We start from the raw sequence: 23,472 nt of genomic DNA on the forward strand, positions 1-23,472 counted from the left end.
GGACGGAATTCAGGGGACTGGACTCTGCAGGCAGGTCCAGACAGCAGCTAAACGTGAGGAGAAAAGGCTGGGAAAAGCAGCTGTGCACACCTGGAGCCCCAGGGGGAACATACCTGAGCCCAGCAGCGGGGACTCCATGCTGAGGCTGGGCAGGTTCCCGGTGTGGCTGAAGGAGCGGGAGGAGTTGCCGACGCTGGAGCTCACGAGGGAGCCCCCGGAGAAGGGTGACGAGGACGTGGAGGTGGACCCAGCCAGCTGGGCCCCCAAAATCTCTTTGCTTTTCCCCCCCTTTGGCCTGCCGGGCCCGTGCTTGTTCTTCTTGCTCCCCTTGTGCTTCTTTTCCTTCAGCACCTCTCCCTCCTCCAGGCTCAGCGACGGCATCCGCTTGTGGCTGCTGCTGCTGCTGCTCCCACTGGTCCCACTGGTCCCCACCGAGGGGCCACTGGGGGGATTTGAGGCTTTGTAGTCCACGGGGGAGGCGTCCCGGGCTCTCTGCTGGCTCACAGCCGAGGTGGAGAAGCGCATGATGGACCCAAAGCCGGAGAAAATTACCTTCTGCTCGAAGACGTCGCCCTTCTGGCCCTCGTACAGCGGGGAGCAGTGGGAGGAGGACGAGGAAGACACAGGTTTCCGGTACTTCTCGTCGTCCTGCTCGAGCTTGGGGAAGGTCACAAAGTCCTGGGAGCACTGCAAGCTGCTGCAGGAGGTACCTGGGGGGGCACAGGGGAGGCAGGGGGTGGCAGAACTCAGCCCACGAGGCGACAGCAGCACAGGGGCACAGCACAGGTCCTTCCTCCCAGTAAAGTGCCCGAGCTGAGCCATCCCTGTGACCTCCCCCCCCAGCCCTTGGATGCTCCCTGGGAAGCACCAGCAGCAGGTTCATCCCCACCTGTAGTGTCTGTTCCCCCCCATCCCTGCATCCCCCTCCCATCCCTGCATCCCCCAGGAGCACCCCAGGGGATGGGACGTGACAACAGCTCGAGAAGAACCGAGCGAGGTCGGAGCAGATGGGAGCCCTGCAGGGCTCTGCCTCAAGGCTCGGGGGAGCCTGGCTGTCAGGTGTGGGCTCAGGGCTCTCCTCTCGTGCTCCTCAACCACAACTGCAGCCTGAACCACCTACGGAGCAGAGGGCAGGTGCTGCCCAGATTGTCTGAGCACAGAATCCCTTCCCTCCTCCCTCCACTCCGACATCTGGAGCTGATTTTCCTCAGGAGCCCGTGCAGGAGGGGAGCTGGAGCACTCCTCTGCCTCCCTTCTTCCCTCTGTGCACGGAGCTGGGAGCAACCAGACTTTTCCCTTTCCCTTCAAGGGGTTAAAGAGGTCGCCATTGGCAAGGGTTGAACAGGTGAACAGGTCTCTTTGTACACAAAACATCACCACCATTCTCCCCTTCCTTCTCCTTCATCCCCACCCTCTTTCTTCTCCTCTCCCTCCTCCTTCCCCCCTTACCTGCAGGCTGGAAGGTCCCGCTGGACGAAGCCGAGCTGAAGCCAACGGAGCTTTTCCCGCTTCCCGTCTTCTTCCCCTTGTGGCTGCTGCCATGGCTCGAGGACTTCCTGCCTTTCACCTCCGACCTGCCGACCTCTGAGGTCTCCTTGCTCCCCTCATGGTGGCTGGTGGAGCCCTGGGCAAGGCACAGACACGGGGGGGACTCACTCGAGCCAGATGTGGCCCCAGCGGGGGCTCGTTTTCCCAATTTCCCCCCAGAGCAGTAATTGCCCCCTCTGCCCACACAGGGCTGGCCAGGTCAGGTTACTCAGGAGGGAAAGGCAACATTTCCCTCTCTTGCTGCCTGGTGGCACCAGGCTTTATACTCCCCAGGGATTACCCTCATCCCGTGGAAGTGCAGGAAATTAAAGAGGGCACTGCAATCAGGGCACAGGCAGCGGAGACTCCCCGCGCCGACCAGCCCGAGTAAACTCTGAATTTGGCCAGGATTCAAACACATATTTCAGCTTCCTCTCTCAGGTGTGCTGCTCTCAGCACAGTCATCCCACCTGGGGGAACTTGCTCATCCTTGTGCTGTCACAGGAGTTTCCCAGAGCCAGCCCAGGCCTTCCCAAACCTCCGGCAGTAAATTATTCCCCCGGTGACGCCCTCAGAGCAGCGTCTGACCACGCAGCAACAGATGCTCCCCAAACCCCAGATAAGCCTGCAGGAGACAGGGAAGCAAGGGGGATGAAGGGGCTGGCCAGATGCTGGGAAATCCAGGAGCTTGGGATGAGAGAGAGAAGTGTGGGAGTTCAGCAGGGGGAGAGGGGGACGGACGGAAAACCAGCTTCCCTGGGGTGCTCACTGTGGGATATGAAACCTTCCCCTTCAAATCAGTTCCAAGCCAAGCCTAAGTGTTCAAAGATCACTTCTTTTAGGTGTCACTGCAACCAATCAGTATTATAAATATGGCTCTACTGTGGTGGCTGCAGCCCAAAACACCTGGGCATCAGTGAAAACACCTTCCCGTTCCTTACGGGGAAGGCAATGGAGAAGCACAAATCCCTTCCTGCCATCCCTGGCTCCAGCTGACCTCTTCCCGGGGAGAGCTGGAGGAAAAAGGGGCTTGTAAATGCAGACTCATGAATGCCCAGATAAAAATCTATCCCTCTGGTTCCTCCCACATGGTTTAATCACTCTGCACAATGCAACAGCTGGCAGGATAACACACACCAGATGTGCCGGGAATATGAAAGACAGGAGGAAGGGAGTGGTGGAAATTGGGGGGTGGGAGGGGGGGGAGGAGGAGGGGGGGGGGGGGAATCTGTATTTTCTCATCACAGACTCCTGGATGTAGGAGATTAAACCTCCTTGATTTATGAGCTCAGAGGGAGCATGAAAATCTTTCCGCCTTTCCACATGTGCCTGGGGAAGGGAAAGGGGAGCGGGGTCTGGGGGCTGTGGGAAGGCCTGAGGCTGCTCTTGGAGTCACGGGAATGGGATGGTTCTCCTTCCCAAAATTCACTGGTTTGGAGCTCAGCACAAGGTGCAGGAGGGGGAAACCACACGAGGAGACTTGTTCCAAATCCGGAGGGTCAGGAAGGGAGCGCAGGGAGGGCGAGGGAAGGATGAGTGCAAGGGGGGAAGGGGGAAAGCTGAGCTGGGAAATAAATCTTAATTGCAAAATTAAGGGAAAGAAAAAAGAGGGTAAAGAGGGGCTGAGCTGAAGGTGGGGTGTGGACACACGTGTGGGGCTGACCTGACCCCAAAGACCTCCCTGAGAGATCCCAGACACTTCGGGGCAGGATTTTCCCACCTCCTGCCAAGCTCCATCCCAGAGATTGTTTGCCAAGCAGGTCACAGCAGATGGGTCTGCAGGGTCCTACCACAAACCCTCCTCCCCACAAAGGGCCCTTCCCAGCAGAGCCTGAATTTGGGGAAGAGCCCAACCACTGCGGGACAAAGTGCAACCACACCAAACCCTTCCCCTCCCCGTGCCTCGAGCTCCGTGGAGCTGCAGAACCTTCCAGAAGACACACGTGGGCTGCCAAGCACAACACAGCCTGGGCTGCAGGGGAGGGGGCTGCTGCCATCACCCCAGTATTAATTACAGTAACGAGGGCTGCAGTCCTGCCCCCTAACGAAGGGGATTCTGCAGCTCAAGGCTGGGGGGACCTGCATCCCTTGTGCACAAACAGAGCCTTCAATCCCTGGATCAGCTTTTCTCCAGGGGGTGGGAATCTGTGATCTGCGTGTGTGCAGAACCACCAGCATTCCATGTGCTGCACAGGGGTGTGGGGGCAGGAAAAAATGCAGGGAACCACCGAGGAAGTGAGAGGAGGAGGCAGGAGCCACGTTTAGAAAGGTCTGTTTAAAGCAACCACGTGAAAAATGTCACCCCAAAAACCTGCTGCCCCGGCTGGGGGGTGACAGACTGATGGGGAAACTCCTGGCTCTGACTGGGAGAGGTGGGATGGGGGCACCTGGAGGGCCCAGCAGAGGTGGGCACACACCTCCTGCTCCATCCCTGCTGTCCCCCAGGGGCTGTCCCATCCCTGCTGTCCCCCAAGGGCTGTCCCATCCCTGCTGTCCCCATCCCTGCCGTCCCCATCCCTGCCATCCCCCAGGGACTGTCCCCATCCCTGCTGTCCCCCAGGGCTGTCCCTGCTCCCTCATCCCCCCCCTGTGCCACCGAGCAGCTCCCGAGCTCCTCCCTGGGTAATCTATTTATGGGGAATCAGAGCATCCCTGTGCCTCTGGATTGGCAGGAGGAGCTCCTTGGGGAGGCACTGATGGAACACAGAAGGGCTGGGGGAGGCTGGGGATGTGTGGGAAACACGGAGAGGCTTTGCCCTGGATTAAAGTGCTGGCGAGGGGAAGGAGGGAGGGTGTGGATGAGGAACTGCAGCAGCCCCTCAGCTGGGAGGATCAGCCTTTCCAGGCTGGATCACAGGGTCAGGGGCAGGAATTCCTGTCACCACCTGCACCATCTCTGTGTCTGAGCCACTCACAACCTTCTTCCACAACACCACAGAATCGTGGAGTGGGTTGGGTTGGAAGGGACATTAGAGCCCATCCAGTTCCACCCCCTGGGCAGGGACACCTTCCACCATCCCAGGTTGCTCCAAGCCCTGTCCTTGGACACTTCCAGGGCTGGGGCAGCCACAGCTTCTCTGGGCAACCTGTGCCAGGGCCTCCCCACCCTCACAGGCGGGAATTTCTTCCCAATATCCCACCTAACCCTGCTCTCTGTCAGTCTGGACAAGCCACCTTGCTGTGCCTCAAGGTTTTCTATTCTCCTGTGCAACGTTGCACTGGTGGAACAATCCAGAAAGCCTCACACAACCCCCCTCCCCTCCAAGGGGGCTGTTCAGGGTGGTAACAGGCTCTTAAATTTAGGATCAAATTTGATCTGGAGTGATTGGCAACAGAGTGAGCAAAAGTTTGGGATCTAGGCACAAAAAAAAAATGCACAAAAGAGTAAAATACACTCCCCATTCCGAGGGTTAATAACAAATCCCTGGGGAAACACTAAACCCTTGTCAGCTCCAGCACAGCCACAGCAATCAGGATCTCCCCAATTTCAGCTTGCAGGGAGTTGAAAGCTGCCTGTAAAACTGAATTACACCCTTCCCTCCGTGTTTATAAAGGGCTGGCAGGACTTTGGAGGAGACAGTGGGTGATTGTCTGACAACTGCTCTCCCTGGCCAAGAGGCAGGTTTTGGGTTTCAGCTCAGCTTGAAAATAATCTTCTCAGGCCATCAGGTCCTGTCAGCTCCGTTAACCGGGTGAATCCACTGCTCCCAACAGCCAGAGCTGAGCTGCCTTCCCACCCCCCCGGGGAAATCAGGGGCTCTTTGGAGCAGGGAAAGCAGGAGCAGAGCTCAGAGGTTGTTCTGCTGGAACTTTCTGCTGCTCCCAGCCTTGCCAGGGCAGCTCTGACCTACATCCCCCCCTCGGCCTCACACAAATCCTCTCCAGTCCTAACCCCAAGCCCCTGTGCTTTCACCTCCCAGCCTGTCCCTGCAGTGCTTCCCACACAGCCAGACACTGCCAGCCTGGGAATTCTCCTTCCCACCAGCCAGTCCTGCCACGGAAAGGACACCCAAGCCTTTCCAAGCAGCATTTCTGTGCACAAAGGGACGTTCCTTTGTGTCCCTTTTCCCAAAAGCACAGGTTTATTTGTTCCAGCAGGAGCCTGGCCCTTGCCCTCCTCATTTACACCAAAGAGCCCTGCTAAGGAGCTGCATGAATTCCCATTCCCACTCCCGAGTTCAGCTCCAAAGGTCCAAGGACTGGAGTGACCCCACTTGTTCTCTGACCCTTCACCTTGCTGTGTGCAAGCTCAGCTGTGCCTGGGCTGCTCCCCAGGATTTGGGGCTGTCAGGAGTGACAGAAATCCCAGGGCTGTCCCGATTTACAGCCGGGGGGGAGCCCATGTCAGCAGCAGGGAATCCCAGGGATACCCTGACACCCTGACTGTGCCCCCCCTGGGCATGGAGAGGACAAACTCACTCAGGTGACACCTTCCCAGCAGGGAACTGGACTCTCTCTACACCTCAGGAGCAGAACAGGCCCCCACACTGTGCCCCTCTGCCTGAGTCTTCCCGAAATGGAGGAGCTGAGAACCCAAGCTCCCACTGCTCCCACGGAAAAGCTGCCTCTTGGAAGCACTTGGAAGAGCTTGTGTGCTCCTGAGGTTGTCTCCTTTTTTCCCTAATAAGGGAAATTAGGAGAATAAACCAGGACAAATATAAAATGTAAGTCTAATAAAGGGTAACACCCCTCCCCAGGCCCTGCCTTGCTGCCTCACCTGCCTGGGCTGTTCACAACGTGAGCAGCAGAAAAGGCCAAACCTTGGCTATTCATCTATTCTGTGAGAGCTTCAGGTCTGCACATCTGCTGCAAACCAGGCTGGCACTTCCAGCCCAACCCCTGGGGGGGTTCACTCCGTGATTGTGTCGTCAGTGCTGACAGAAACCAGGAGAGCTGCCTGGAAAATTCCCAAGGTGGGCGTCGAGGAGGGGAGAGGAACCAACCTCAATGGACAAAAGCCCTTCCTGAGCTCCCCTGCCCTGCCCTGCCCCTGCCAGGGTGGTTCTCCCCATCCTCCCCCCCCAAACACTCCCATCCCAGGGGTGCCAGGGGTGGTACCTTGTCGGTGGTGACGGGCACCGGGGCCGGGGGGAGGCTGCTGGGAGGAGACTCCGGCCGCTTTTTGTGCTTCTGTTTAGGTCTCTCTTTGTCCTTCCGACTCTGGAAAAGAAATCAGAGAGCACTGGAAGGGTAACTTTCCCTCTGCTGAGAGTAACAGTTGTAAGGGAAAAGAAAGGAGGGTGTGTAGGGGTGGATTTACAACCATACATTCGTATCCCTCTTTTCTTCTCCACCCATCCACACGAGCCCAGGATCCCTTCCCCCCACAATCCCAGCTTCTGGCTGGAAGCATCCCCACTATCTCTGCCCCAGCTGCAGCCAACATCTGGAGAGCAGAATACCAACAGAAGCCCCAAATCACTTCATGGTAAGATGATAGGGAAGGACTTAACAAGCTCTGGCTGATTTCTGGAAACCTGAGCTTTGCTCTTGCCATTTCCCCAAAGGGACCCTGTGCCCCTTTGCCCTCCCTCTCTTGCCTCTTTTCCAGGGTTTCCCAGATCCACCCCGCCCAGAAAACGGGAGGACCTCGATCCCAGCACGTGCTGCACGTGCACAGGTAGAGAGAGCAGGTGGTGGAGAGCTCAGAGCCCACCCCAGAGACCCCCACATGCCCCCTCCCCTCCCTCCCAGCAGCTGCTCTGGGTCTGGCCCCGCTGACACGACACAGACTGTTGGGTTTGGTTTGTTCATCCTCTTTTTATCCTCTCCCTGGAACGCCAGAAATGTGGGATTCTTCAAACTGCAAACCAGGGAAAAAGCCCTGGCTGGAGAAACAGAGTCCTGCCTGCCCCTGGTTTTCTATCCATGCCCCTGGGGAGTGGTGGAGAAGGGTGGATGGGCAGGACTTGCTCCATCACACATTCCTGCTTCTGCCCTGCCTTCCTCATCTTCACACTCCACACTGAGCTGACACAGGAGCTTTTCCACGCCACAAATACCAGCTGAAAATAGTGACTTTCTTCACTGGAGCTGCAGGAACTCCTGTGCCCAGTTCCAAACTTCCCAGTGGGGTCACTGGTGTGGGGACCAGGAGAGCTGCTGTTGGATAAACACCTGCATGAGATGCAGGGCTTGGAAAAATCCATCCTCCCACCTCCCAGACTTTTTCTGGGGGGAAAAAAATGCTATTTTTGTACACACTACCCTGGCATGGGTGGTTCATCCTAGAGGCTGAAGTGCCCAGCCTGGGCTGAAGGTGTGTTCAGAACAGCCACATCAGAATTCCCTGGCTCTCCAGGAAGATTCCTGATTGCTCCCTCATGCAGGAAAAGCCTGGTTGCAGCTGCCAGCACATGCCAAAGTTGGGATGCTGGCAGGGAGAAGAGGCAATTCCAGCAAACATCTGAGCTGCACTGTGTGTTTTGGGGGAGGAGAGGAGAGAGGGGAATAATTAGCTGAGGAATCAATAGAATAAACCAGAAAAAAGGGGGGCAGGAGGAGGGACAGGGCAGGAGGAAAATGCTGGAGAAGGCAGGTGTGAAGTGAAGCAAAAGTGCTCCAGAAATCAGCACCTCCCAGGGTGGGTCTGGCTGAATTTCTGAGCAGGAGGGAGGCCCATGATCCTGCCACGATGCCAAGGAAGATTTCACTGGGATGAACTGGTGAAAAAAAGGAGGCAAACCCAGCCTAGAATTTCACAGTCCTCGCTGAGTGCCCAACCAGCACTGCCAATATCCATCATTTTATCACAAAACTCCTGGCATTTGGAATATCTGTTAAAACTTCTGTTCCTGGAGCTACAATATTTCATAAGAATCCCTATTTTCTCCCCCCCCCCTCCCTTTTTTAAATACACATTTCCAGCCTTGGCAGTGAAGAAGGAAAGCTTGGAAATGTGATTTCTGCCAACTAAACTTACTGAAAGACAAATTCAAATTAAATCTTTACTAAAACTCATAATGTTTTAAATACTTGGGGGCTTCTTGTGCTATAAATTCCCGGTCTCCTGGGTTTTCTGGGACAGGAAGATGGGAAAACTGTGGCCCAGCTCATTAAGCAGCTCCTCACAGACCACGTGCACACCAGTGTTCACTGCTCCTGTCGCAGTAACAGTTTTTAATATCTCCATCTCGTTTTACAAATGGGGAAAACAGGGCGTGCAGGATGAGAGGATTTCACAGAAAGCCATCCATAAATTCAGAGGGGAAAGTCAGGGATCACGTGGACACACATTTCCCACCTTTCCCAGGTGCTGCCAGTGCCACTCGGGGAAGCCAGGAATGGAAACCAGGGGCCAGACACCTCATCATGGCACCTCTTGCCAAGCAACTTGCACAGACCTTAAAACTTTCTGAATACCACAGAGCTCATCCTCTCGTTTGCAGCCCCCTGAATCCCAAATGGATTCCCACGAGGAAGCTGCAACAGGAGGGAGCAGGAGGCACTGAGTGATTTAATGCCACATGTTGTGGGCAGGATGAGCCAAGGCAGAGCCAAACCACTCTGGGGGAGGACAGTGAACCCACACACGGGTGGGGGAAGGCAGGAATGTCCTGACTGTCACGACAGTGATGCATAAACCCCTTTCCCCCCCCGATTTCACCACCAAACTCACACCCTCCAGCTTCAAAATCCTGGCCTGGAAAAGCTCCCTTTGCTGCCAGCACAGAGCTGGCTCTATATGGGGGTGGGTACATCTGCCTGTGTCCTGCAGGAACCCTGCCTGCACAGCAGGGACCAGATTTCTGGGATGCCTCAGCTCCCAGATTTCTGGAATGCCTCAGCTCCCAGATTTCTGGGACGCCTCAGCTCCCGTTCAGACCCTTCGATAAATGATCAGGTTTTAAAAAAAAAAAAAAAGAAAAAAAGAAAAAAGATCTAAACGTTGGGGATTGAGCCCTTTCGAAGCTCTGGCCTCGACTGCACGTGCTGAGCAACTGCACTCAAACTGTTTGGGAAAATCTGTCCCCCAGAGCCCAAGCTCTGCTCTGCTCCAGGGGCTGCTCCGAACCAGAAGCACCACCCACACCTTGCTCCTCCACGGGCTTCCCAAGCACCTCTCCCCTTCCACACCACGTCCTCTCCAGGCCCTCCCTGCCATTTCTGCTCAGAACCCACAGGACTGGGCACCCAGGAGCTCTCTGGGCTCGAGCTTTGCCCAGCCTGGGTGCCCCACTGCCTTTGCACGCTCGTGTCCCCCCCTCCAGTTCATCTCTGACACCTTTGGGTGCTCAAAAGGCAACAGGATCCGGTGAATTCTTCAGTATTCCTGGAGCAATGCAGTGGCCTGTGTTCAAACAGGCAGGACAGCCAATTCTGTCACCCCGTGGGTGGGGTTGGGCTGCCCCCAGACCACGGCGCTGGTGGGAAGGTGACGGTGCCTGTCATGGCCATGGCACTGAGAGCTGGGCTGTCAGTCCCTCCTGGACACCTGACAGACCCTCACCCAGCCCAGGCTCGCCCCAGGGGCTTTGAAACCTGTGGGTTCTCCCTCCAGGAACCAGAAAGCTCCAAAAGCTTCCTGCAGGAGCCGCCGAGAGGGGAGGGCAGGGCGAGAGGGGGAACCGGCACTTTGGTCCCCTTTTGGTCCCCACCTTGTCTCCCGGGCACAGAGGTGCCAGGAAACCTCCAGGAGACTTTATGGACAACATAAACCACAGGCAAGAGCCAGGCCTGCCTGAAGGAGGAATCAGGGGAGGAGGAGGAGGAAGGAGAGAAGAGGAAACCTCTCACCACCCCCATCCCACCTTTGCCAGCCCAGCCCTACCTTGCAGCCGCCCGGCGTTCCCCGCGGAAGAGCTGCGGGCTGCAGGGAACGGGAACCTGCCCCCAGCACCAAACCTCACGGAAAACAACCTCTCCCCGAGCAGGATTGAGCAGCTGGGGCTTGGCATGTGGGCACGGAGCGGGGCAGCCCCGCGGCGGGGGGAGCGCGGCCGCATCGGGGGCGGGACGGCGACACAAAACCCCCCTTTGGAGCTCCCCGGAGCAGGAGGGACCAAACGGGAGCTCCCGCTGCCAAAAAGGGGCCGGGAGCAGCTCCTCCACCTCCGGCTCCCCTTCCCAGAGCCCCCTTCTCTTCTCATCTGCTGGACACCAGCAATTGGATCGTTAAAAGGAGATTGGGCAGAGGGAAGGAGAGAGGGAAGAGCCGGGAGCTGGGAAGAGCCAAGTGGGCTCTGCTCCCTCCCTCCCTCTTTCCCAGGCTCTCTGAACTCCCGCACCCGGAGGAGGAGGAGGAGGAGGAGGAGGAGGAGGAGGAGGAGGAGGAGGAGGCCTGGCTCCACGGCAACAGCAGTGAGGAGGAAGGCAGCACGGGACGGAGGGACACGAGGGATCTCCCTGCGACCTCACTGTACCCGGGGCCGTGCCAAGGGCTTTGTGGCTTTGCCTTAAAACACCCTCCAAGTGTGTGAGAGTTTTCCAGCAGGACACACAGCCAGCCCTCTCCAGGCTTTGTGTGCTCCCAACAGACCCATGCAAGCAGCTACAGGAAAAAAGCATCCCTTTGCCCTCTGTGCCTGTGTGGACACAGAATTCCAGGGCAGACCTCTGTCACCAGCCCCTCGGAGACCCACTGGGATTAGATTTCAGCACAGGTTGCCCAGAGAAGCTGTGGCTGCCCCTGGATCCCTGGAAGTGTCCAAGGCCAGGTTGGACAGGGTTTGGAGCAACCTGGGCTGGTGGGAGGTGTCCCTGCCCATGGCAGGGGGTGGCACTGGGTGGGCTTTAAGGTCCTTTCCAACCCAAACCATTCCATGATTCCATGATTCTATAAGCACTCCCTCTTTCCTGTGTTCCTGGACAGAGACTTTTCATCTCCCTGCAGTGTTCCATTATCCCAATTACAAGCTGATTGATTTTACTTAGGGATTCCAGGTGTTCCCTAAGAACAACACCGGACAAGTGTCTCCCTCCAAAAACACATTGGGATTGGGACATGCCCAAAAAACACAGCAGTGCCTGTGCTCCTGCCTGCTCCTGGAGGGGCAAATTTCATTTCCAAGGCCTGTGGCAACTTTTTCAAGCAGACAAAATAGGTGACAGAACATCTGTGCTCCATTCGTGCCCCGAGTGCGTCATCCCTGGTATTTAGCTATTGTTTCTCTTCTTTTTTTCAAGTCTTTCTTTTTTTAAAACAAACCAACCCTGCAAAGGCTCCCACAGGGCACAGAGCACACACACACACAAACACACACACAGCAATACCAGCCCCAAAGAAATAAAGAAAATAAGGCCTGAGGAAAACCCAGAGGCTGCAGCTTTCCCATTTTTAAGGCCGGCACAGAAGGAAACGCTTGGGAAATGCTGCAAGAGGCGGGGGGTGTGAGGCTGACGTGCAGTCCCATGTCACAATTGTCCCTTGTTCTGCTGAGAACAAGACTCTTCACAAACCCTGGAATTACAGCGGGGCTTAGGAGCCCAAATCCCAACTGCTGAGCCCCTCCTCAGTCGTTAACTCCGAGTTTTCCTCGGTAAAGTTTGAGCCAACGGAGCACCTGCAGCCCAGGTGAGGCTGCACCCACCGTGCTCTGCTCACCCAGGAGTGACCAGCTCCTGGCATCGCCTCCAGCCCCAGCAGGACGTGCCCAGGCAGCTGCACAGCTGGACAGGCTCAAGGAAAAGCTGCTGTGCTCCAGGAGCACTCCCAGTTCCAGGGGAACACGTGCAATTAGATCACGCACGGCTGGTCACGTACTCCCAGCCCGGCTGGGAAGGGCTGGCTCTGCTCTGGGTACCCTCCCAAAGGTCTGTCCCCACACTGCCACACTCCCAGACCTTCCTCCTGCACACTCCCAGACCTTCCTCCTGCACTCCAAAAACTGCTCCCAGACCTGCAAACCCCCCGGGCACCCCTGGAAGCTGCGAGCGCCTTCCTCACCCTGCCCACCCCCTCGGCCCCTGCCCGTGCCCACTCCCCCTCCCCGAGTGGAAGGAGCTGGTTTTGCACTCGTGCCAAGCAATCCCAGCCCTGGAAGGGGCCTCCACGGGATCTGCTGCCTCCAAAGCCTCGGGAGGGGGAGCGGGGAGGCAGCAGCGAGACCAGACGGAGTCCCCGCACGTTTTGGGAGGAACCCAGAGCTAACAATAGTGGCAGGAGCCTCTGGGAGCCTATAAATAACCCCCTATTCCTCCTGTTTTCGCTCTCCCCCTGGTGCTGACCTGCTTTTCCAAGCAAATCTGGGAGCAGCCCCCGCTCTACCTGCCAGGCACGTGACTGTGCAAACACAGCAACCCCGGAGCAGCCCCAGCCCTGGCTCTGTCAGTGATAATTCCAGCTGAGCCTTCCAAACCCCCATCAATCACCCTGATCCTGCCCTTTCCCTCCTCCCTCGGCCTGCTGGATAAAAATAGCACGTTCCAGTACAACCCAGCACCTTGTGCCAAGCGTTCCCTGACCCTGGCACAGATGCTCTTCCTCCCTCCCTCCCTCCCTCCTCCTCCTCTGCCAGCAGCTGAACACACAAGAGGAGCAAACACTCCCCGTGCCCTCGTGGGCAGGATATTTCCTGACTCTTTGGGATTGAGGTTTCCTTGTTTGCCCAAGCATCAGGTAGGGCTTGGGCAGCTCTCCCAGCTCCTCCTGGCCGGGGTGGGCAGCGTTTCAAGCTGGATGTTGTGGGATAACCTCTGTAAATAAAGGCAGAGCTGTCTTTCCTGCCCAGAGGATTTATGGGCTCTCAGCTGGGCAGTGTCAGTCACATTAAGTGATGGCCACACTGCCTTTGGAAAGCCTGGATGCCCTCGGCCTCTGGAGATTGGGCTGAGATCCATCAGGCCTAGACCACAGAACCCACCAGAGAGCTGGGGAGCTGCTTTTGGGATGTGGGTCACTGTCACTCCCACTCCAGATGATTTACATGCTGTGGATGCCCAGTGCAACAGGACAAAAACAAACCAAAGGGAGCAAACAGGCAGAATGAAAAGATTCCTGCTGGGACTCACAGGGACGTCACCAGCTGTGTTTGTGCAAGGGAAATGTGGCTTTTGACTGGAGTAGAACATAACCAGAGGTTGTCTGGTAAAAGAGAAAGCTCTGGGGAGAGCTTATAGCACCTTCCAGCAGCTAAAGGAACTCTGGACAACAGCATGGAGTGACAGGACAAGAGGGAATGGCCTCGAGCTGAAGGAAGGGAGGGTTAGATCCACGGTGTGGTGGGGTTTTCACATTGCAAAATTCGTGCCCATCAAGGGGCAGGAAAGATTCTTTATTCTGCTGCCACCTGCCTTAGAACCCAAACCCTCAAAAAAACATCCCACATGTCCTGCCTTTTGGGGCTATTTGTTGTTATAAATAACAACCACACAGGAGCCTCTGGCCTCCTCATCTCTTCTGGCACAGCCCCTTGTCAGAACCTGCCGGGGCTCTGCCTTACACATTCCCTGCTGCTTTTCCTTGAAATATGAGCGTTTGTCACGTGAGCCAGTTGGTTAATCATGAACCTTGGTGTGCTGTTAACGTGCCCTGTAACCCTGCAGCAGTTTTGAGGAGCACACCTTAACCAGCAGAGTTAAACAGCTCTCGCCCCAGTCAGACCTGGCACTCGGTGTTCCTCCGAATAATTGTTTAATGGAGATTAACTTAATTTTCACAGGTAGACCAGAACCCTGTGGCTGGTTAATCTGACTAACAAAACACTCCCTAGTTTACACTAATTATTGTTCTTGCCTGCAGTTAACCTGCTGGGCACTAATCAGCATTTTTTTGTCCTTTAAAACTTAAGACTGGGGGATCTGAGGACAACGACCTCCGGTTCTCGAGCTGCTGTGTTTCAAACCACTCTTCCCCTTGTTCCCCTCGTGGCTGTGGCTCCCTGGACCAGCAGATCCCACGTGGATCTTACCTTCTTTGGCCTGTCGTGGTGGGACACGTGTTTCTCCTGGGTGGGGGACGTGGAGCGACTCCTCCTCCCGGCGATGAAGGAGCTGCTCCCAGAGTGCCGTGAGGTCTTCTGAGGGAAGTGGGCGAGGACAGCAGGTGGAGGGGGTAAAAAAGAGAGAGGAAAGAGTGTTATCAAGCCCAGGTTTCACTGTTTCAATCAGCAAAGTTACAGTAAATGGTCTGTCTCCCACATGCCGGGGGCAAACCCAGCCGGGTTCCTGACTCCGGGATTCCACGGATATAAACAGCACAGAGATCCAGCTCTCCCAATCCTCAGTTCCTGGTGGCCCAAGGACACTTGTCCAAGGAAGGCCCAGCTTCCAAGAACCCCCCCTGTTATCCAGGGAAGTGGTAGCAGCAGTGTTGTTATTCCTGAACTCTCAGTCCTGAGCTGGAATCCCTGGGGAAGGAAGGACTGACTCCCTGTTTGCCAACCCCAGGAATCCCTGGGGAAGGAAGGACTCACTCCCTGTTTGCCAACCCCAGGAATCCCTGGGGAAGGAAGGACTCACTCCCTGTTTGCCAACCCCAGGAATCCCTGGGGAAGGAAGGACTCACTCCCTGTTTGCCAACCCCAGGAACCCCCCCCAGGTCCTGCTGGCTGTGTGACCACCAGGAAACCCGACACAGAGCCACACTGGGGCCAGACACGGGTACCCAGGGGCAGGAGAGGTGCCCTCCAGGTGGATTTGAGGGACATCCCTCACTGGATGTGACAGTGCTGACAAGCAGGAAGGGAAGTGGGAAAGGCCAGTGGCAAAGGAGCCCCTGGGATGGAGCTGCAGGGAGAGGATGAAGGTTCCTTTCAGCTGGAGGGGGGACAGAAGGTGTCTGCTCATCATGCAGAACAGGAGAAGGGTTCCTCTCTTCCCTCTCACGCTGTAATTACCAGGAGAAATCCTCTGCCCTAAATATCCCTCAAAATCCGAGTGACTCTGGGCTGGCTGTGTCCTGAGGGAGAAGCTCTGGCTGTTCTGTGTTGCCCTCGTGCTGAGGGTGCCTGAGCCATAGCCCTGATTCCCTGGAGCATCAAAGCCCTGGAGCATCAAACCTCCCGGCTGCTCTGCTTCCCCGGGACCCAGAGCAGGTCAGGAAAGCCAAAACTGAGGGGAGAAATTCAAATAATTCAACCCCTAGTTTGGAAAACGCCTTTAAAGATGCTACAGAAACGCAAAACTGCTAATTAATCTCAATTATGGAGTAACTCAGAGTGAATGGCTGAAAGGGGAAGCTGGCTGCAGCCTTGCTTGTGTTTTCTTGGCATGTCTCACTGCTCTGAGCACAGACCCAACCTAAAAGATGGAGCCAATGCCTTTTATGTGACAAAAAAAAAATGAAATTCCATCGCGGAGAGGAAGAAAAACTCACCATTTTATTGAAGTGGTACTTGCAGTAGCCACAATATTTGACATTGTCGACTTCTAGGACTTCCTCTTCACACAGGAGCCCAGCCATCTGTGCACTGAAACACAGGCAGTCAGCAGGAGGATAAAGAGAACTGGGACAGCCAACACCACCAAAAAGGGCAAAGAATAATTCAGGATACCCAGGGCAGGGGCTGGAAGTTCCCTGTTCTGCTTGGCCCTGTTTTAATTCATGTCGAGATCTTTGAAACTGTCAATATTTTTCTACCAGTTTCTCTTGCAGGTTTTGGTTTTTTCTGAGGAGAGGCCTGGGAGATGGGTAATAATTCCAACAAAGGCATCTCAGGAGCCAAGAGTCCATGTAAAGCAGGGAATCCCCCCGTTCTGCTGATGGGGAATGTTGTTTTCAGGCTCTGAGGGTACTTGAGGGTATCAACCTGCACACGACAGGATCCTCCTGCATGTGCTCTGCTGGGGAAGGAACATTCCTGGCTTGTGACTCATCCCTTCCCTTCTTGGATTCCACAGAGCCTGAGGGAAATCCCCAACCTTGCTCTGAGCAGGGAAAGCTCCCTGGAGAAACCTCAGAACTTCCCCTCCCCAGCTGAGCAAGGAGGAGAAACCTCTGGCCCAAAGTGACCCCAGGGGAGGAACCTGAGTCCCCACAGCACCCAGGGAGGGTGGTCTCAGACCTGAGCAGCCAAAGCAGGAGGTGTTCCCAGGGGGACTCACCAGGTGACATGGAATGTGGGCTGGGAACTCACCAGGTGACATGGAATGTTTGGGGACTCACCAGGTGACATGGAATGTTTGGGGACTCACCAGGTGACATGGAATGTTTGAGGGGACTCACCAGGTGACATGGAATGTTTGAGGGGACTCACCAGGTGACATGGAATGTTTGGGGACTCACCAGGTGACATGGAATGCCTGAGGACTCACCAGGTGACATGGAATGTCACCAGGTGACATGGAATGTTTCACCAGGTGACATGGAATGTTTGGGGACTCACCAGGTGACATGGAATGTTTGGGGACTCACCAGGTGACATGGAATGCTCACCAGGTGACATGGAATGTTTGAGGGGACTCACCAGGTGACATGGAATGTTTGGGGACTCACCAGGTGACATGGAATGCCTGAGGACTCACCAGGTGACATGGAATGTTTGGGGACTCACCAGGTGACATGGAATGTTTGGGGACTCACCAGGTGACATGGAATGTTTGGGGACTCACCAGGTGACATGGAATGCCTGAGGACTCACCAGGTGACATGGAATGCCTGCCGGCAGCCGTGCCGGTTGCAGGCCATGCAGGCTCCAGAGGCAGCTTTGCTCTCCCTGCCCTGCTCCTCACAGATGTAGCAGGTCTGGGGGAAAAAAAAAGAAAAAAATAGGAAAAGTGCTGTTTAACAGGCGACAAAGCCTCCAGGAACCCATAACTCTGCATCCAGACATCTCGTGGCATCGTGGTTTGGGTCAGGAGGGACCTTCAAGGTCACCTCTGTCCTCTGCCATGGGCAGGGACACCTCCACTAGGGCAGGTTGTCTCCCTGCTGTGAGAGCTCTGCGTTATTTCTCAGTAAAACACACAAAATCTCTTCCTTTTTCCCCCAAGAAAACCCAACTGTGTCCAATCAAAACGTGGAAGAACCACCACACGACCCCCCAGCTCCACCAAGAGACTCCTCGGGCCGCAGGGATTCGGGGAAGAGAGACACAGAGGACCAACAGGTCGCTTGCAAACACAGGGATTCCCTTTGCCAGGTGTTTCTAAAAGGGCTCTGAGCTCCTGGGAGCTAAACCAACCCAGCCAGGAGCCGTGGGGGGACGAGCTGAGCCCCCCAAAAAGCCGGGTCTCACCTTGTTGAAGCGGTCGTGGGGGACGTACTGCAGGACGATGGGCTCCATGGTGAGCACGTTGGCAAACTGCACCTCCGGGATGTACAGGGCACACACCACGTGGGCCCAGCCTGGGGGGGCAAAGGGGACACCAGAGGGTCACACAGGGCACCCCAAAAAGAGCCTCCAACCCAAACAGGAGAGGAGGAAAGGGAGTGTAGGATTGCAGCCAGCCTAAGGGAGATGTTGGATTTGAAACGTGCTTGTTGGAACTTGGTTAGGAAGCAAATCCTAACAGACAGATACCACCTGCAGATTAACTGAGCAAGCAGAGATTTCTTGGGGAAAAGACAAGTGCAGCACTGGTGGTTCTTAAAAGCACCCCCTCAGGACTCGAGGGCCAAAACCCAGCCCAGGGAAAGCATCCAGGCAGTAAATGATGCTGAAGGGACAGGTTGGACAGACAAAACCCAGCCCAGGGAAAGCATCCAGGCAGTAAATGATGCTGAAGGGACAGGTTGGACAGACAAAACCCAGCCCAGGGAAAGCATCCAGGCAGTAAATGATGCTGAAGGGACAGGCTGGAGGTGCCCCTGGGAACAAAGCTCCCTTTATGGGCTCTTATCAACGGGGAGAGGAGGCAGCTTTTCAGCAAGCCCGGTTAGATTAGAATCTAAATCCACCAAAAATCACACTTGGAAGTTGAAATTCCATCTGGCCAGGGCAGGAACGAGAGGGTTGGAAGGGCAGGAGTGTTTGGGGGGCTGATCCAAACCAGTGTGGGTTCTGCACCAGGAGGATTTAGTGAGAATTAGGATGGATTCACCTGGGCAGGGGGAAGCAAACTCCAGGATGATGGGATCATCCAGCACTGCCAGTCCTTGGGCTGCACAACTCTGTACAGTGGCATGGCTGTAACAGCCCTAGGGCCTGTCTGTAACAGACCTGGCCACACCATGTCATAACACAGCAGGAAGAAGATGTTATATTATTATAAATATTATAAAACAATCCCCCAACACAATGTTTGTGTTGCATTAAAGGCTCTTGGCATTTGTAACCAGCTCCAGAAGATGCTTCCACAAAATATTGTGGACTCAGCACTCTCCAAATATGGGATTTATCAGGACAAAGACCTCCTTGCCTAATTTCACTCTTTAAGTGGCAGGCAGGTGCAGAGGCCTTCCCGAAAAATAAGGTTTTGGGAACAATGAGGTTTGATTCCCAGTCAGGAGCACCGAGAGCTACAGGCTCTGACCATTGGAACAGGACTTCCCAGCACCTGAGGATGAGAAGCTCCAACCATGAGCAGGGAAATCCTGCATGGAAAAACATCTTTCCTGCACCCTGGGATGGGGACTCGGTGCTGAGGCTCTGAGAACTCGGGGATCACTGTGCAAAGAACTCAGCAACTTCCACAGCACCCCTTGTGAAACGACTCCTGGGAGGTCAAACCCCCAAAATCACACATTTCAGGGCTGTGCTTCAGAGCCAGCCCGAGGTCAGGCAGGTCCCCCCCTCCAGGGAAAGGTCTTCTCCCCAGGGAGAAGCTTCAGGAAGCAAAGTTTACAAGGAAAAGGCAGAGTTTCATCCCTCTGGAGCCTCCAGCCTTCCCTCCCCTGCTTTTCCACCCGGGGCCATCCCAGCTACTCACCCCCGTTGTCCGTGCGTTTCAGGGCTCCATCTTTGTGGGGACACAGCTCACACCTCTTGAAACGAAGCAGAAACAACAGATTAACCCAAGCTCTGAGGGGCAGAGGGGGGCACAAAAGAGATGATTCGTTCCCAGCCCGCTCGGGAACACCGAGGCCGCTTTCCAAGAGGGGAAGGGGGAGAAGGGCTGAGCGTGGTTTGGGTGCAAAGAGGTGCCCTGACACAGCTCAACATCGCCCTGACTGAGGTATTTAAAGCCTCAGCCCAGGCCCAAAGTGAACCTTGACTCCACGGGGGCTTTTTCAGAACGAGTTTGAGGCTCTGCGGTCGGGGAGCAAAACTGAAAGTCGTGACTCAGAGAGCAGAAGGCAAATAAAAAGAAGCCACCATCTATCTTTGCCTCTTTCCTTCCTTCCTCCTCTCCTTTTCTCTGGTGGTGGTTTTTTTCCAGTCCCATGACCGGTGGGTGAGGCCATCATGGCATTTTTGCAGGACTGGGGGGAGGGTACCCTGTGACACCACCCCCCCCCCAAAAACCCCAAAAGGCTGAGGTGTGGAGGGGAGGGCGTGAGGGTAATTTTGGGGTGTTTTTTCACACTTGGGTGAACACACTGCCAGCCCTGAGAGCTCCTCCCAGGCTGAGCTGCCTCCAAAAACAGACACTGTCTTCTCACAGCATCACTCAGGGAAAATCTCCACGTGCTTTCTGCCTTCTTTGACTTTAAGAAAGGCCCAAAAACCTGGGGGTTTGAACCCCTCCCTTCCCCGACAGAAAGGTCTGACTTGCTGAAACACCAAAGCAAAACAGAAACTGCTTTTCTGTGAAAAATGTGCTTCCTCAGAAAGTTTTGAAATGAGGTGTCTGGTGTCAAGAGTGAGATGTTGGACCTGGTGCTCTCTGCTGTCGTTGCTTTGGTGCAGTGAGTGTGACAGGGCAGGGGATCCTTGTGCCAAAACCCACCAGTTTACTGAGCAACAACTGGTCATGGAATCGTGGGGTGGTTTGGGCTGGAAGGGACCTTAAAGCCCATCCAGTGCCACCCCCTGCCATGGGCAGGGACACCTTCCACTAGCCCAGGATGCTCCAAGCCCTGTCCAACCTGGCCTTGGACACTTCCAGGGATGTGCAAGCGTTAAATAAGTGAGGAGGGGACAAAATCCATCTCCCTTTCCCTGCAACTCAGCAAGTTTAGGACGGAGAGGCACGGCCACAGGAGATGTTTCTCGCTGGTTAGGTCCGGGCTCCCACAATTACTATGGAAAGCCCGGCAGAGCCGAGAGAGAGAACAAGAAGGGAGTTAACCGAGACACTGTAATAAGAAATTTGCACTTGAAAAGGCCCCTCCGCTCTCCCTCCGCCCTCAGATCAAAGCCGCTCTCCCACCACGCGATTAGCGCAGCTCTGATTGTAACAAGAGGGGTTAACAGCTCCATCGGCCCCACACAGGACTTTTAATAGCCCTGCCTCGAAATGACAGCTAAAGCCTTCACATGATCCTCACACGAGAGCCCTCCGGCCATCCCGGCTCCCGGGGCTTCCCAGCCCATTGGATTACAAAGTGGATGGGCTGGGCTTTCCAGCCCTTCCCAGCAGCCGCAGCATCCTTTAGGGACCCGGAGCAGGGATTAGGGCACCTCTGCCTCTTATCCCACCTGCACGGGCACGGGGGTTTTACTGCAGCTCTCTAGGGGGGGGGGGGGTTGGTTGATTTAAAGCAGGTTGAGACGGGGAAGGTTTTAAAGCTCCTGATCCCCCCGGGGCTTGTCTGGGATCTACCAAGTGAAAGCCCTGCCTGGAAGTTCAGGGCTCCTGAGGTCTCTTCCCACGGCTAAAAAGGGGATGGAGCCCATCTTTTGAAGGGAATATGAATGAGACACGGAAATGAACGGTGCAGAAATCAAAACTGTGTTTTAAAGCACACACCAAGCACTGCAACACCCTCCCTGCCTCCATATCTCATTCTGAAAGCAAAACTATCAATATTTAGCCAAGGAAATTAGCATTTGTTATGGCCAGAGCTGCCTTAAGAACCTTCTATGAAGGCAGATGTGCGAAGAAAAACACTGTTGTTTTTCACAGGAGTCGGCCACACAGTCATTATGAAAGAAATACAAACATCAGCTCATCCTGCTGCTGGTTTTGTGTGGTTTGTGCTCAAAGAGCAGCGTCTCTGCCTCAGAGTCCTCAGGGCAGTGTCTGCAGGCCCAGAGTGCCTTTGGAGAGCTGGAGGAAACCGGGCAGGGAGGAGCAGGGAAACCCCAGGGCAGGGGAAGGGTCACCCCCTGCACAGAGCACAACCCAGACGTGTTTTAGAATCACAGAGAGAGACATTAAAGCCCACCCAGGGCCACCCCCTGCCATGGGCAGGGACACCTTCCACTCTCCCAGGTTGCTCCAAGCCCCATCCAACCTGGCCTTGGACACTTCCAGGGATCCAGGGGCAGCCCCAGCTTCTCTGGGCAACCTGTGCCAGGGCCTCCCCACCCTCCCAGGGAAGAATTTCTTCCATATATCTCACCTAAATTTCCCCTCTTTCAGTTTGATCCCACTCCCCCTTGTCCTGTCACTCCAGTTCCCGACGAAAGTCCCTCTCTGGTTTCCTTCTCCAGGTGCTTCCTCAGACACTTTGCTGTTCAGATTCCCTTTGGATCCTTTGGAAGGTGCTGGGAGGTCTCCACACAACCTCCTCTTCCCAGGGCTGGACAGCCCCAACTTCCCCAGCCCCAGAGCTCCTGTTTCCAGCAGCAGAGCCACTCACAGATCTCACACAACCCGAGTCACTCCCCTCACTCTGCTCACGCTGCTCCTACATCAAAGAGCCCGGTTCTTTTTAAGTGTTTCCCCATCTGCGTGTCTGTTGCTATGACTGCTGGTGCTGAGCTGAAAAGGTGAGGGATTTAGATAGGAAACCACCCCCCCAGCCCTGCCCGGGGAGGAAGATTATCCCTGCTCAGTTATTAGGGCTGAACACCACGGGGCTGAAGGGCAGCTCTGACACCCACCACGGGCTGCCCAACAGATTTAACCCACCCAGGGGGGGTTAAAATCAGGAGCCACCCGCAGGGATGTTGTTTTCCTGACGCCTTGGAGGCAGTTTGAGGTGCATGAAGTTATGGGGAGAGAAAAAAAGAAGTCACAAGGAGCACAGGTGAGGAGGACTCGTGTGTCCAAGGACTTTACACCGAGCTGGAAAGCTGAAGATCTTCCCCGTGCACGGGGCAAGGAGGCCCATGAGACCCAAATTCCTGCCATGGAAGTACCTGCAGGATGTAAAAGCACTCACAGACACATTTAATCTTTACTGCAGAGCACATAAAAGCAGCAGCTCCCGGCGGGCAAAGGGCCGAGGGCCCGGCCCTGCCTGCAGCCAGGAAGGGGTTAATGCCGTGTGGGAAGCGTGGCTGTGGATCCCTAATTCCCCCATCCACTCATCCCTGCCAAGTTCTTCGCCCATCTGTGAACCAGATTAAAGTTTTGGAGTGCAGCAGGCAGAGCCCAGCTGGGCTGGAGCGGGCTGGGAGCTCCGGCCCGGGCGGATCCAGGGATCCGGAGAGGGATCCCGAGGTCACCCCCGTCCCCTTCCCGGGTGTGCACCCCAAACTCAGCTCAACCAGCTCAGCACTGCCATCAGCAAACCCTGCTTGTGCTGACTGTGCTGAAGGGAAGCCAAAGTTTAACTCAAACCCACCTTCCGGGAAGCGAAGGGGAGAAGCTCTCCCGGATTTATCCCACATTTTGGTGGCTGTGGCTGCCCCATCCCTGGAAGTGTTCAAGGCCGGCTTGGACGGGGCTCGGAGCAACCTGGGGCAGTGAGTGGCATCCCTGCCTCTGGGTGAGCTTGAAGGTCCCCTCCAAGCCAACCCCTCCCCTGATTTAGGGCAGGAAAAGCAGCATCCCTGGCACGAGTGCCCCGTTCCAGAGCCTCAGCAGCTGGTTGGTGCCGCTGAATCTGATAAGGGCTCACGTGGGGAGCTCTTGGCAGAGAAGCTGCTGTGCCATAAACCCCCCAGCCTTGTTTACTGCACAAATAACTTGGCCACACAGCCCAGGCCTGGCCTGATTGCTCCCACCCTCCTGCCTCACCGGGAAATGCCGGAATTAATGAGGAACATTTGGAAAGGGCTCTTTGCTCTTAAACTGCCACCGAGACAGAAACAGCCCCTCTTCCTGTCGTCTCTCTCTCTGCTGTTTTACAGC

The 23,472-nt window shown here is 55.5% G+C and overlaps 1 protein-coding gene across 2 annotated transcripts in view; it reads right to left on the reverse strand.

Moving 5' to 3' along the window:
* The window catches only part of MLLT6 (MLLT6, PHD finger containing), a 42,571-nt gene that overhangs the window by 13,426 nt on the left and 5,673 nt on the right, over positions 1 to 23,472 (reverse strand). Inside the window, exons 3-10 of one of the 2 annotated variants that reach the window (XM_027722463.2) lie at positions 19,276 to 19,330; positions 17,643 to 17,752; positions 17,046 to 17,149; positions 15,782 to 15,875; positions 14,376 to 14,480; positions 6,586 to 6,687; positions 1,450 to 1,624; positions 114 to 710 (exon numbers count right to left, since the gene is read on the reverse strand). In XM_027722463.2, coding sequence (XP_027578264.2) covers positions 114 to 710; positions 1,450 to 1,624; positions 6,586 to 6,687; positions 14,376 to 14,480; positions 15,782 to 15,875; positions 17,046 to 17,149; positions 17,643 to 17,752; positions 19,276 to 19,330 — 1,342 coding nt within the window. Of the gene's footprint in view, positions 1 to 113; positions 711 to 1,449; positions 1,625 to 6,585; positions 6,688 to 14,375; positions 14,484 to 15,781; positions 15,876 to 17,045; positions 17,150 to 17,642; positions 17,753 to 19,275; positions 19,331 to 23,472 lie in introns of both variants that reach the window. The other variant, XM_027722462.2, reaches the window with a different exon arrangement.

This window comes from Pipra filicauda, unplaced genomic scaffold (genome assembly GCF_003945595.2).
Source record: "Pipra filicauda isolate LSUMZ 115617 unplaced genomic scaffold, ASM394559v2 scaffold615_size277210_pilon, whole genome shotgun sequence".
Lineage (NCBI taxonomy): Eukaryota > Metazoa > Chordata > Aves > Passeriformes > Pipridae > Pipra > Pipra filicauda.